At 45.2% G+C, this 15,194-nt stretch overlaps 1 protein-coding gene across 4 annotated transcripts in view; it reads left to right on the top strand.

Moving 5' to 3' along the window:
• LOC138249674 (transient receptor potential cation channel subfamily M member 2-like) overlaps positions 1–13,153 on the top strand; it is a 519,042-nt gene extending 505,889 nt beyond the window's left edge. For 3 of the 4 annotated variants that reach the window (XM_069203635.1, XM_069203637.1, XM_069203638.1), the window contains 2 exons: positions 2,361–2,471; positions 5,759–13,153. In XM_069203635.1, the coding sequence (XP_069059736.1) occupies positions 2,361–2,471; positions 5,759–5,884 (237 nt within the window). In that variant the 3' untranslated portion in view covers positions 5,885–13,153. The remainder of the gene's footprint in view (positions 1–2,360; positions 2,472–5,758) is intronic. The other variant, XR_011194834.1, reaches the window with a different exon arrangement.
• Positions 13,154–15,194: the final 2,041 nt, after the last annotated feature.

The raw sequence follows: 15,194 nt of genomic DNA, 5'->3' as shown, positions 1-15,194 counted from the left end.
AAACAACAATCTCCCTTTTCCTATGATATAGATAATCATATAAAATCTGTTACAAAACCCAGTCTGGATCTGTGGCACTTGGTGTGACTTAGGATACAGATGAAGAAATTATGTTCCTATTACTGGAATGAGCATCATCAATTTGGATAAAAGTACCAGCATCTTGTACGCTCTAGGAACCTTACAGCCAGACATATTTCATATGGGATCCATGTCCTCTTACATATTCAAAGTTGCCAATGAAAGTCTACACATGAGACCATAGCGGCAGTGTCTAGAGGATCACTGGACCCAGTGAGAGGGCCAGTTTTCTTTTATCCCCAAGAGTAAAGCTATCCCTATTGTGCTGCAGCAAGAGAAAGAACCTTTTACTAGAAATTCCCATCTTTCTGAACCTTCCTGTTGAAACCCTCTGTATCTTTTGCAGCCTGGGTAGAATATCAATCTAAGTTGTCTAGTTGATGAAGAAGACATAGTATCACAAACATCTCCTGCAGGTCAGAGTGGCCCCTCTGGTTGTTAAAGCTTTCCTACTTTCTTTGTTAACAGACAGGATTCTGGCTCAGACAGACAGTACCACAGCAACACAATAAATCGCAGGGACATAAGAGCTCATTATGAATTTGGTGGCCCCACCAAGGGGGGGACGCTGCTGTCATGCCGGTGGCACCCACCCATTGTATTATAATGTTCTCACCTGGCTGACTGGCAGGAACATTGTATTACAACGTTCCCGCTAAGCTGACTGGTGGGGATAGGGATACGGTATTGGTCCGTAGCACACCAGCACCCTCACCAGCTGGTTCTCAGATCCAACAACTACTTTATGGGGGTAAGCCCCAAACCCCTCCCCTCTGATTACAGTGTGGGACAACGATCTGAAGGACTTGGGATAGCAGAGTACATTAACTAAAGAGACCTCATTTTGGATGGGAAAGAGGCTCAACAGGGTGTTCACGCTGCATGGCTTCTGTGACTGAGCCACAAATGGGATTTATCGACTGAGTGAGCTGATGCGCCTTCTTCGGCAGACATCAAGAAAGAATATGGACTTTACAAGGGGGAATTCTTCGGTATCTCCAAATGTGTCATGTGACGTAACAGACCTCAAAGATCTCAAAGAGCTTCCTCAATCCACTTAAGACAAAGTTAATGATGAGGGAGTAAAAGGAGAGTTAAAGAATTTTAGGATATCCCAAATGTACTGCTCTTTGCTCATCAGTACATCAGATACCATTGATAAGTTATGTCAGGCTTGAGAGAAAGATGTTGGAAACTGACAGATGGTGAATGGCAGGGAGAAGGCTGACTCCACCAAAGTTGGCCACTGCATTGCATTTTATACTTGTCAGCGAAGATATCTACATTGAACCTACCTCACCAGAGTTAGGCTCTGTAGAGGTGTTCAAGGTGCCTCCACAGTGTGCCTTAGAAGACAACGTCAAACAGAAGACTGCATGCACACATGCTTGCACTTTGGAAAAATGAGGCCTTTTCTGGAAAGGGATTTACCACACTCTGGAAGAGGTATCTAAGTGCAGGTTGGGGAAAGACCCAAAATTACACATAACTGCTGATGTAGGCATAAAGGCACTTCAAAACTGCACTGCTTTGGATTGGGACACTAATTACTACAAGTGTGAATTACAAGAACTTGTATGCTGTGGAGGCCCTATTCACTGGACGTTTGGTGAGAGGGGATGGACCATTGTATGAGCCTGGAAATGCTTATCTACAGAGTGTGGGGTTGCAAACAGAAGCAGTTGAAAATATTTTGGTGAATACAGGAGTATTCTGCTTGATTTGACTTAAAATCAGGGTTTTGTTGGACTGGAATTCCCAGAAGGGCTATTTATTGAGTGTGGATTGGTGGTCCTCTGTTGCCTGTTTATGATTGCTGCAAGACAAATGCATGTATCTCAAGACAATGTGACTGTGATTTTATGTTCGTTTACAAATACCAATAAAATGATTCATAAAAAAATAAACTACACATGTTGCAATATAAGACCACATGGAACAAGTGAAACAGGCAGGGTTCAGCACTAAAGATAGGATAGAAGCATGCTGGATGCAATAGAAAGGTTATAGCAGGGCATAGAAGGAGGCAGAATGCTGACATAAGTGCATAGGATTAGATGAAAGCAGGCAGATTCCATCAATACCTACATATCATATGGTGGAGGCAACATTAGAGGCACAGCAGGGTGATGTATGCAGACTGGACACAGCAAAACTACACTGACACTAGAAGGAAGAGATTAGAGATAAAAAGTGTGGCAGTCACGGAGGGGAGGCTAGGCAAACATCTAATGTTATTGTCTCAATAAAACCAAACTCGATTGATTTGACCCTTACAGGTGTACAATGGTTACCTGGATGACCCAAGGAACACAGACAACGCGTGGGTGGAGACACGCGCAGTCAACGTGCACTTTGAATCCCCAGAAGACCTTAACCTGCTGACATTGGTAAGAACTATTGTGAAGCTCATGATGATATGTTAATTGGAAAAGATCTGGTTCACAAACATTGCCCCATTTTCGATCATTCAGTCCTATTCTTAGTGCAGCTTAGTCTTTACTAAGGAGGCCTGGAGGCAGGCACACCGATGTGAATGCAAAGTGGGGAGATTGAAACACCATATTTTCATACTTTTGTTATTACCTCCTGTAGGAAAGTACCATCTTGCCTGGCATGTTACCCCCATATTTCACTGTATGCATGTTGTTTTAGTGTATGTGTCACTGGGACCCTGCCAGCCAGGGCCCCAGTGCTCATAAGTGTGCCCTGTATGTGTTCCCTGTGTGATGACTAACTGTCTCACTGAGGCTCTGCTAACCAGAACCTCAGTGGTTAGGCTCTCTCTGCTTTCTAAATTGTCACTAACAGGCTAGTGACCAGTTTCACCAATACACATTGGTATACTGGAACACCCTTATAATTCCCTAGTATATGGTACTGAGGTACCCAGGGTATTGGGGTTCCAGGAGATCCCTATGGGTTGCAGCATATCTTTTGCCACCCATAGGGAGCCCATGCAAAGGCTTCTACAGGACTGACATTGCAGCCTGTGTGAAAAGGCGCATGCACCCTTTCACTGCCATTTACACTGCACCAGGTCACTCATAAGTCACCCTTATTACATGCCTTCCAGCCCTGAAGGCTGGGTGCAGAGTACCTGTGTGAGAGGGCACCCCTGCACTAGCAGAGGTGCCCCCACAACCTCCATGACCGTTTTCCCAGACTTTGTGATTTCGAGGACGCTATTTTACGCGTGTACTGGACATAGGACACCACCTACATCCAACTCCAGAATGGTAACTCAGAATATGACCATGTTTGGTATTAAACATGTAGGAATCATACCCCAAGGCTTTTGCAAGCATTGGTTGTATGATCCCATACACTCTCGGGGCTCCTTAGAGGACCCTCAGTACTGCCATTACAGCCTTCTGAAGGTATCCAGGCAGTCCAAGCTGCTGCCACCTCCCAGACATGTTTCTGCGCTCCTGTTGCTCGAGCAGCTCGAGCCCAGGAAGGCAGAACAAAGGATTTCCTTTGGGAGTTGGGTGTTACACCCTCTGCCTTTGGAAGTGGGTGTTACAGGCTGGGGAGGGGAACTGTCCCCAGTGCACTGGAAATGTTTTGAAGGGCACATGTCAATGGAGGTCAATGAATTTTGCCTCAGACCTGACTTGCCCCATTTTTTGACGCACAACCCCCATTTTCCCATACGCCGGCGCTGCCTGGTGTGAGTCATTTTTTTTTACGCACACCAGTCCGCAGCGCCGGCTAACGTCATTCCATAAATAAGGCGCCCGCATGGTGCGTTGGAATGGCGTTAGCCGGCGGTAAAATTTGTGACGCACAACTGCGTTGGCGCAGTTGTGCGTCAAAAAGTATAAATATGGGCCTCAGAATTCAATAAAACATCCAAATTGAGTCAAAAAAATCAATGTCATCAATGTCCAGCCAGTGCTTTCACTTATAAAGGTACTTTGTTTCTAGCACCTAACCCAATACTCTGAGGTCAGTTTGTGCACTGATATCTTGTCTTTTAAAATATATTTTACTGGATTTTAAAGCAACTACACAGTTATCACAGAAGACAGTACCATGTTGCCAGAAAGTTGCTGATTTCGCATACATGTGCATTTTAGTTTCCATAGAGGTCCTTGCTGACTTTGTTGCAGTTTGGACCCATTGCAAGTGTTAATCCATCATTTGTTTCTTGCTTTTGTGGGATACTGCACAAGATGGTGCAGGGCATGGCTTTTGTGGTGTCCCAACACCTCTTCAGTCTTCATGTAACATCATAGTTTTCTTTGTGGTCCCCAAATTTTCTTGAATTTGTGAGAGCACTGTGTGCCTTTTACATCACTTCCTCTACCTGCAACCATAATGTTCCCCAGAGCTCCAGGGATGGCACACTTTGACCCCAGTCTATATTACAGTATAATCAACTATATAGTGATACTATTAGGTCTATCCAGAGCCTCAGCATCGCTGAAGGAGGTTACAGTTCAAAACTTTTCCCGCATAACTGCCATGACTTGGGATCTAAACTGATCCCAGAATTATTTGCTTTTGTGAACACCCCCATACAGTGGGATAGAATATTCTTACTTGGTCATACTTCCTGAGGTATTTACTATTTTCTTCTCTTCCCATGTTCAATTATCAATCCCTTGTGTAGTATGTTCGGTGTAGGATTATTTAAATGAACTAAATGATAGAAGGCTTCAGAGACAGTGCCGTTAACTCTGACCTTGGTGCTTGGGTCAATGTAGGGGAGGGATATCCATGAGAAGCAGCAGGAGACAAAGCCCATTATTTTATTATAGTCAGAGGAATGGCCATTCCAGTGAGTTAAGTGCCTTTTTGGCATATAGGGCCCTATTATGAGTTTGGTGGACAGGAAAGCCTGTCTGCCAAACTTCTGACCCGGTAGCCGCCGCCTACATGACGAACTCCCCGTCTGAGTTTCTGCCAGCTGACCTAGCGGGAAACCGGCTACAACATTGTCTCTAGGTTGTAATTGAGCCGGCCTCAATGCTGTCGCCTGCAGGGGGCACCAGCACCCTCGCAAAGTTCACTGTCTGGAAAGCAGACAGTGAACATTGCAACAGTGCTTTCCTGGGCGTGCTGTGTCAAGTGCATGGGTAGTTCAGGGGTCCCCTGGGGCCCCCTGCACCCGTTCCCTGCCAATCTTTTCATGGCATTGCTACTGCCATGAAATCGCTGACGGAGAAGGGGGTCGTAATCCCCGTATATCTTTCTATGGAAGAAAAAATCAGAAGGCGTGAGTGCAAAGACATAAACCAAGCTATATTAAAGTCGCTTTAGCTTTAAAAATTAGGAGTCTCCTGTCTTAATCGCATCTGTTGGCTTGTATGCCCTCCGTCACCATACCTAGGAAGTGACAGTGCCCCATCTTATGTACACCAAGTGGGCAAGCCTGATCGAGTTCTCTGTGTGTGTGCATGGCATGGGGTTGGCCACAGGGCTTGGCAATTTGCAAAGGAGAAGAGCCTGTCTTACTGGTTTCCACATCTCATGATTGTGTGTGCTCTGTAGTGATGGTGTGTCCCAATGAAAGGTGACTGAGTTTGATTCAGTTGACTTTGGTCTCTGGCTGCTGTAAGGGGCTATTTAACACTTTTCAAATTTAGTACTGTATTGAAAAAAATAATTTATCCTGGTCAAGCAAAGCAGATCCTGTATTCAATTGTATATCTCTCTCTTTCTATTGCAGAATCATCTTGACGTTGGCCCCACTGTTTCCAGCCGCTGGCAGATCGTGGACCACAAAATTCCCCTGCATGCAAACATGAAGGATATCCTGCAGAGAGTGGCAGAGAGCTTCGATGCGCACTACTAATCTACGCCCAACACGTTTGAGACAAACTTTACCTTGACATATGTCCATCGTCTCTTAAAGGTCATCCACCATTCACTTAACGATGGGGCTATCCAGTATAACAACCACCCCAATGGTGCACTCTAATTCATAACTTTCTATTTTTATTCCCATGCACTTACTGTGAAACGGATGGTGAAATCTGGTCAAAGGCCCTGGCGCTGTAATATGTGCTGTTCTAAGCATCGCCGATGATGTTTGTTATTCTTCATTCCGATATAGTGATAAGCTTCGACGAAGCTTCCAAGCAGCCACGTTGGCTCACTGTTTATTTCATCCATGTTTATGATGGAGATCTCTGTGTCTCTTACTTCGTGGACTTCACCAGGGTTCTCATCATGTGCCAAACAAACAATAATTAGGCGTGCACCTCCAGACTTACAGACATGCTAAGTTCAGTCACTATAAAATGACTCTTGCCCTCACCCATTGAAATGAGACTGAGATCCGGGGAGGGACTATAGTAATATCTCATCTTGGCATGGTGGAAGAATCATGGTAGGCCTTGGCCACACCCATCAGGGGATGTGAGGCACCTACAAGGCTCACATTCCTATCAATACCTAATGAAGCGCTTCTGAAAAGGCATCCTGCATATAGGACTTCTGCTGCATCTTCCTGCAAAGGATAAGAATGTGTAAGCTGTTCTGGGGTCTCCATGCTGATCAAGCTGCTCTGGAGCCCTAATGCTAATCAAGCTGCTCTGAAGTCTCCACGCTACTCAGGCTAAGGACATAGAAGCTACTCTGGTGTCTCCAAGTTGTTGAGTGCACTCCTTATTACTAAAACAGAATTTGTTTGCTCAAGCTTTGTTCAAATATGTTTAAAATCTGTTGTGTCACATCAAGTAAACAAAGGGGCTTTCAGATTTTCACATCACGTGATTGTAAAACGCCCCCCCCCCCCCAGTGGGTGACCTCTGACTGAGCCATGCTAAAACTCAAGTAAAATTCAAATAGTTGTGAAGTTGAAACTTAGCTGGACTTGTGGCAGTGTGTGCTCCTGATGCAAGACTTGGTGCAATGATCTTTAGCAAGCTTTAAACACCTCGGCTATATATCTCTCAACAATGGTAACTTATGTCATGTAGTTCTAAACTGAGCTATTAAAGGAGACCAGGGTACAAATGTTTACATCCGTGCAGTGAGATACAATCACACTGAACAGACCTCACATTAACAGTTATTGTCCTCTGTAAGGAGCCAGTTTGTGAGGCAGTAAGCAGCGTTTTCTTACATTAGGTTGTGCAGGTAACTTGCACATATGCCTATGCAGTGTAGAAATAAATAGATTAATATACATTGTTATAGTTTGCTTGTTCCAAATTGTATGTTTGAAATATATTCTGAAATTAGGATTGGAGGACAAATAAGTATTAATTTCAGAGGAAGCATGCAAATGGAAATAATACAAGGCCATTTCACGGTGGGTGTAAAAGCAAATGAATGGATTTTCTGTTAGTTACGTGTTACCTGTTTTAGTTTATTTTACTTTTGCATGTGCAAACAATGGATGCTGTTAGTGTGCACCTGTGTATTACACCAGACCACTATTTGCACCTCTGTTGCACTCAAAGAAGGTAGGAGAACATTGGTCATGTTTTACCCAGGAGGGGGGCTGCTGCTTCTGTTCTTTTTAATCTGCACTATTCCAGTTGTGATGCTTGCGTTGGAGACTCTTGGTCTGCATATCATTTTCATTTAACTGGATTATTGCTTCTTTTGGTTTTTGTTGTTCTAAATTTCATTAGGGACTGATGTTAAGCCACTGACTCATGCATGTTTAGTTTGGTAAATGGGATACTCAGTTGCAAACACAAATGTCCCCTGCCCACAAAACCCTCAGTCCACCCGGCTTATTTTGAGATGGTTAGAGCTTAAAGTATTTATTGTCAGCGCGCCCCATTGGCTCAATCTACAAAATACTTCCTCCAACACCCAGGGTTGAGAAGTAATAACAATCCGTGCCCTAGTAAACCTATTTACATCAACATCCAGGGCCCTCTTGACTCCCTGTTAGCTCATACCAGCAGCAAACAGAGCCTTAACCGAAGCCTAAGGTGATGTATTGCTGCCTGAAAGGAAAGAAAAAGGATTGATGCAGTGGATAGGAGGGTAGCTATAGGGTCACTAGAGCATAGGCAAGTCTGTTAGTCTCCTCCCGTTATGACAGTTGCAGTGGGAGGAGATACAGGAGCTGATAACACACTGTCCAAAAAAGCAGAGGAAGAGGGGGGAGGAGATGTTGTCTGAGGGCAAGACCATATGGAACACCAACATTCGTTGTGCGCTTGACACCGTGGACACATCCTCTAGAGGCATCAAGACTAGCATTCTCCTTAGGCACCACACTTAGCTTCGCATCTCCTGGTGTGAACTTGAGGTCCTTCAGTGTCTCCTCAACTTCCCATTCAACGGGGAGTATCTCTGGCTCCAGGGTTGACAAGTGGCTTGCAAAATTAAAGCAGGATACGAAGATTGCAAGGTCTTGGGGCACTCTACAAACTAAAGACACTCGAAGCTCCTTTCTCAAGCAACAGCCCAGGGGAGTAGCCAAGCCCACTTAACCCAACTAGCCGCAGTCAAGACATCAGGAAACCTTCCGCCAGCAGGCTCACAGGGATTACACTAAGGTACATACAAGGGTAATAACCAGCAGGCTCACAGGGATTACACTAAGGGTACATACAAGGGTAATAACCAGCAGGCTCACAGGGATTACACTAAGGGTACATACAAGGGTAATAACCAGCAGGCTCACAGGGATTACACTAAGGTACATACAAGGGTAATAACCAGCAGGCTCACAGGGATTACACTAAGGGTACATACAAGGGTAATAACCAGCAGGCTCACAGGGATTACACTAAGGGTACATACAAGGGTAATAACCAGCAGGCTCACAGGGATTACACTAAGGGTACATACAAGGGTAATAACCAGCAGGCTCACAGGGATTACACTAAGGGTACATACAAGGGTAATAACCAGCAGGCTCACAGGGATTACACTAAGGGTACATACAAGGGTAATAACCAGCAGGCTCACAGGGATTACACTAAGGGTACATACAAGGGTAATAACCAGCAGGCTCACAGGGATTACACTAAGGTACATACAAGGGTAATAACAGAGGAAGGGCAGACGTGGCTCCAATCAAGATGCATTCACGTCTGAGCAGTGACTTGCCCCACCTCTCCCTTGATCACACATCACCTGTTGGGGGGCTGAATATAAGATTTCCTCTCTCACTGGAAGAAAATCACATTAGACAAGAGAGTTTTAGCAATGGTTCACCATGCCTATTGCAAAGATCTTCTGTCACCCCCCTTGACATCCCACCCCGCAGACTTTCCCTCAGCCCAGACCATCTCCACCAAAGTTGCAAAAAAAGGTGCAAAAGTTCTCATTAAGACGGATAACATAAATGCTTTTTATTACCTACAGAAACACGCACTATTCCCAGTTCTCATCACGAGCACAGGGGATCTGGCATTGGTCGTTCTGCCAAGAAATACATCCCTTAGTGTAATTTCAGAGGGTGAACAACGACTTTGCAGACCTGCTTAGGATGATGCATCAAGTTCATGAGTGGGAATTCCCCCGTAAGTTTTACAAAGATACTTCCATCAGTGGGACACCCTGCAAATAGACCTGTTCTCCACCTCCAAAACAGAAAATGCCCAATCTTCTCCTCTGGGTACCACCAGTCCATGGTAAATGCAGTGTGGTCAGGGTTCTTTGTCTACGCGTTTCCTCCTCTCCCACTTCTCCTGTGCATGGTCAGGAATATGTGGCAAACATCTCTGATGCTCTTCCTGATGGCTCCCACCTTGGTCAGGCACACCTGCGACTCCAGGAAATGTCTGTCAGTCCCTCTAAGAATCTCCCCTCAGGCCAGGCATTCTCACACAAGGCGAGAAGACCATACCAGACCTCAAATCCCTCAACCTAGCAATCTGGCACCTCCCTCAGGAAGGCCCAATCATTCTGTGGGAGGCATGTAGACTCATTACATAGGGCTGCTTTGCCGCAAAGTGGAAAAGGTGTCTTCACTACTGCATATTCAAAGACCAGAACCCACTAAAGCCTAACACCCAGAACTTTATCTGTTACTTTTTACATCAGGAGAAGTCAGGTTCACCTACACATAAATGCACTTACAAACAGCTACTGTTGCAGCCTCCATGCAAAACAAGGAACATTAACCATTTCATAGAATTCCAACAATCAAGGCATTCGTGGAGGGTCTTAAGACAATCATACCTCGCAGAATACCTTCTGCCCTAATATGGAGCCTTAATCTAGTCCTCACAATTTATGGGGCCACCCTTTGCACCTTTACACTCATGCCTCCTGAAGTTATTTTCCTGGAAAGTGGCCTTTCTGATAGCAATTACTTCCCTTAGATGCACTAGTAAATTGCAGTCAGTCACCCTCCAAGAACCTTTCATTCTGGTTCACAAAGATACGTTTGTTATCAAAACCACCCCTGAATTTCTCACCAACATAGGATCACCCTTCCACCTTAACCACATCATGGAGCTCTCAGTCTACTTTCCACAGCCAGACCTGGTAGTTGAAACTACACACATTTGATGATAAAAGTTATGCATTTCATCAGAAGGATCAAGCCCTCTGGCAAGTCTTACTAGCTCTTTGTTGCTTTTTGCAAAGTCTCACAAAGGCCACCATCTCTAAAGCAGGCATAGCAATATGGATAGTCAAGTGAATTCAAACCTGCAACCAAAAAGCCAAGAAAGTTGTACCAGTGCCACATAGTGTGCACTCCACTCGTTAGAATGGATCAACTATGGCTTTCTTAGGTAATATCCTGCAAGCATCTGCAAAGCGGCCACCAGATCAATACCACACACCTGTACCAAGCACTACTGTGTGGAACCCCTATCGCTCCAGCAGGCAATGGTTTGCCAGGCAGTCTTGCGGACCTTGTTCCAAACACCTGCATCATCCACATGCTAGCCCCTACTTATGGAGGGTCTCTTGCACACTTTATGAGGAATATTTACAAGCCCCTTGCACCACCTTAGTGCCGCCTTAGTGTAATTTTTTTAACATTAAGGCAACCCTAAGGAGGCCTTTTTCTCGCGCCATAATTACAAAGTGACGTAATACATGCATTGCGCCAGCCATAATGTATGCAAGGGGGGGTATTCCCCTTTTAGGAGGCCTGAAAAAATGGAGTGGTAAAATGTACAAGATTTCACTGCACCATTTTGTCAGTCATTTTTTACATTGAAATCAATGGGTCTCCCTGTGCTTGACGCTAGTGCAGCAAAGCGCCACAAAAGCGTAAAAAATGTTGACGCTATTGTCCTAATGACCGCCATGGTGCACCGTATTGTAAATACGGCTCGACCATTGTGTCGTTAGGTGGTGGAAGGGGCACACAAGAACAGTGGTGCATCAGGACCAATGCACCATTGTATTGTAAATATGCCCCTATGTGTGGCAAGTGTATCTACCCCATAAGCATCTGCTTGTGGCTTGTAGTGCTCTAGATTCACAATTGCCCACCCTCCTGCCTAGAAGCTTGTGTTGATGGCAGATCTCTCCTTTTTCTACCTAGTTAACACTGCACAAAACACACAGTGCTCCGTGCCACACACTCAACACTCCTCACACATTCTCACCCGCTGTGAGAAAAACAATCTTAGATTGAGTCAGTGCTCATGGGCATTGTTCACTAGGGGATGAGTCACATCCTGTGACTGAAAAGCATTCTATAAAGAAAATCAACTTTCATTCGCCCGAGCCCAATATTAGTTGGCAGGATTATGCAGAGCATGTGAATCTACAGCACCACAAGTTATGAACTGATGCTTACTGGATAAGTAACATTTTCCTTTCTGACTGATTTTGCTTTGCTAATTACTGAATTACTTCCATATTGCTGCACATTTTGAGCCATTGAACAGAAACGTGTCCTGGTGGCAAAAGTCCACAGCTATTTTGCACTGTGCATTTTTTCTGTGTCCAGTTCTGTGTGCAATATGGAATGGAACACCGTTCAGCCGACCTCGCCCTCGCCACCGTCCCCCGCATCCGAAGAGCGACTACCTGTTCTGCTTTTCTAGATATCTCCTATCGGAGCTTACAGAACCGCTCTGGAATGCACTTCTGAGTTCAAAGAAGACCTTTATTGTTGTTAATTCTCCCCCACCCACAAGTTCTTGAGAGACGAAATTAGTAGATTTCAAGCACACGTAGTCGCAGCAATGAAAGCAAAATATATCACAGTACTTCTCAGTTGCAATGTACACAGCAAATATATATATATATATATATATATATGAATTGCAAAGCAAAGCATAAAAGTCAAAATTCATCACTGTATGGGCAAGTAGGGCCTATCTTCAGCTTTATCTTTCTGGGGTCTGCAAGTTGATGACTCCGCTCAACTGCGAGAAAGAGATTATCTACCCAAACGGGAGACTGGCAACTGACGTCTAGCTCCAGCCTGAAGTCAAGCAGATTCCAATCCAACTCACTGTAGCCCAGAGTCATCCTTAAAAGCAAACTCAGTGTGAGACTTGAACCACCTTGGAGAATGGCCAGTTCTCTGAGCCATTCCGCTCTCAGACTGGATTGCAAGGTGAACACAAAATCTACGTGCTCTTATCAGCTAAGGTCTGGTGTGAAGAAAACAGCTTGGTCCATCTTGTGGAAAAACACAGCTTGGAAGAATACAGACATCTGCGATGTTTCAACTGCAATGTCTAACTCCACGTTAAAGCCAATCGGCATCTAACCTAAATATCAAATGTAATGTCTAATGTCATGTCAAAGCCAATAGGCAGCCAAACTGAATACAGAATGTAATGTCTAATGCCATGTCAAAGCCAATAGGCAGCTAAACTGCTAATGTCATGTCAAAGCCAATATGCAGCTGAGCTGAATACAAAATGTAATGTCTAATATCATGTCAAAGCCAATAGGCAGCTAAACTGAATACAAAATGTAATGTCTAATATCATGTCAAAGCCAATAGGCAGCTGAACTGAATACAAAACATATAGGTGGTCATTCTGACCCTGGCGGTAAAAACCGCCAGGGCCAATGACCGCAGGAGCACCGCCGACAGGCCGGCGGTGCTCCAATGGGGATTCCGACCGCGGCGGTAAAGCAGCGGTCGGACCGGCACCACTGGCGGTCTCCCGCCAGTGTACCGCCGCCCCATTGAATCCTCCAAGGCGGCGCAGCTAGCTGCACCGCCGAGGGGATTCCGACCCCCCCTACCGCCATCCAGTCCCCGGCGGTACGACCGCCGGGAATCGGATGGCGGTAGGGGGGGTCGCGGGGTCCCTGGGGGCCCCTGCAGTGCCCATGCCACTGGCATGGGCATTGCAGGGGCCCCCGTAAGAGGGCCCCTACATGTATTTCACTGTCTGCTTTGCAGACAGTGAAATACGCGACGGGTGCAACTGCACCCGTCGCACAGCTTCCACTCCGCCGGCTCAATTCAGAGCCGGCTTCATCGTGGAAGCATCTTTCCCGCTGGGCTGGCGGGCGGCCTGAAGGCGGCCGCCCGCCAGCCCAGCGGGAAAGTCAGAATTACCACGGCGGTCTTTTGACCGCGCAGCGGTATTCTGGCGGCCCCCGACAGGCCGGCGGCGACCGCCGCCGGCCAAAGTCGGAATCAGGGCCATAATGTGCTACTGGTGAACATCGAGCAACTAATATGCGCAGTGGTGAAACACAAAGTCATTGATCCTTCTCCCACCTTGCCGCCAAGACCTAGAATACCCTTCCCTTGCCCCTACAACAGACCGAAGACCTGCTGACTTTCAGGAACCGGCTCAAAACCTGGGTATTTGAGCAGTAGCAGCAACTCCCCCAACCCCCCACCGTCAGCACCTTGACACCCTCACAGGTGGTAGTGCACTCTACAAATACACTGATTGATTTATTGATTGAGCAAACACATTTTGCTTCAGTCGATAATACTGACAGTGGAACTGAATAATGAAACCACCGCTAAACATATGCAACATATTTACATTAACCCTAAGCAAATATTTCATGCTTAATAGTTTACTCAAATCCATTTATGTAAACGAATAATTAAAAAATAACATTCAGCAAATTGATATTCCATTGTGTTTGTTAGTTATGTGATGAAAATTGAACACTTTTATTTCACTTTAAAGAAAATCTTTTATGGAAATACAACAAGAACTGTACGCACTCATTCTCCTACCTGTTCTGCACTAATGCCAAACTTTAGATTGCACAAATACTGGTCTGCTTCATTCTGTGACACACAAACAGCAAAAATGGTACAATAGACTCAACTTGTTTGTACACCAGGGCAAAAACTAATCTGTTGTATGTCTTAGCTTTTAAAACTGCAGATGTTTGAACTTGAATCTTTGTACTTTATTCAGTGACCATTCTTTCTGTGGTCATGATGTACTCAGGGAACTTAAATATTTTATTTAGGTGGACGTTTATGTACAGTACTGCTTTAATAAATGAATTGCTAACAATAAAACAGAAGCAGGTGTTTTTGTGCTGCTAGTATTAAGATTTTTGTAATGCTGAGATGATGTTAGGGTCTTTTTTTGTCAGAATAATGTGTTATAACTTTAATGATTATGTGGGGATTCCTCACACCCCTGAAGACCACTTTTAAACAGAGAGTGAGATGACTACTAAACTCCTGGAAGACTGACAGACAGTAGGAAGTGTATTATGGAGAGTTTATCTACATTTGCTATCAACATTTTGCAGTCATTGAGATTTACTATGTTTGGTGTGTAATTATTTTATTTGCTTATTTTTGTGCATGTAGAAAGTAGAAGTAATTAGATTACTACATAGAAGCAGAGGTACAAGCCCATAGCAGCGATCTACAGTGAAAAAGCAAAAATGTTTTGGAGTGGTGAACATGAAACCTGTCATGATGAATATCTCAATCAGAAACACAAGATTATGGCCCTCATTCCAACCTTGGCGGTCGGTGTTAATGCGGCGGCCATTCCGGCGTCAGGCTGGCAGTCCAAAAAATGGAATTCCGACCCTGGCGGTAACCGCCAACAGAGACCGCCGCTTCAACACTCTGACCGCTACGGCGGTACAAACAAACAGCTTGGCGGTCACCGCCAACAGACAGGCGGGAGACAATGTACCGCCCACCCTATCACGACCCACCAATCCGCCACCTTTTCCGGGGCGGGAGCCCCGCCGATAAAAACACGGCGGAAACAGACAACGAAAGGGAAAACGATCACCTCAACACACTCCACGCG

This window comes from Pleurodeles waltl, chromosome 8, assembly GCF_031143425.1.
Source record: "Pleurodeles waltl isolate 20211129_DDA chromosome 8, aPleWal1.hap1.20221129, whole genome shotgun sequence".
Taxonomy (NCBI): domain Eukaryota; kingdom Metazoa; phylum Chordata; class Amphibia; order Caudata; family Salamandridae; genus Pleurodeles; species Pleurodeles waltl.
Note: the sequence above shows the minus strand (reverse complement) of the source record. Positions and strands in the feature narration are given on the sequence as shown.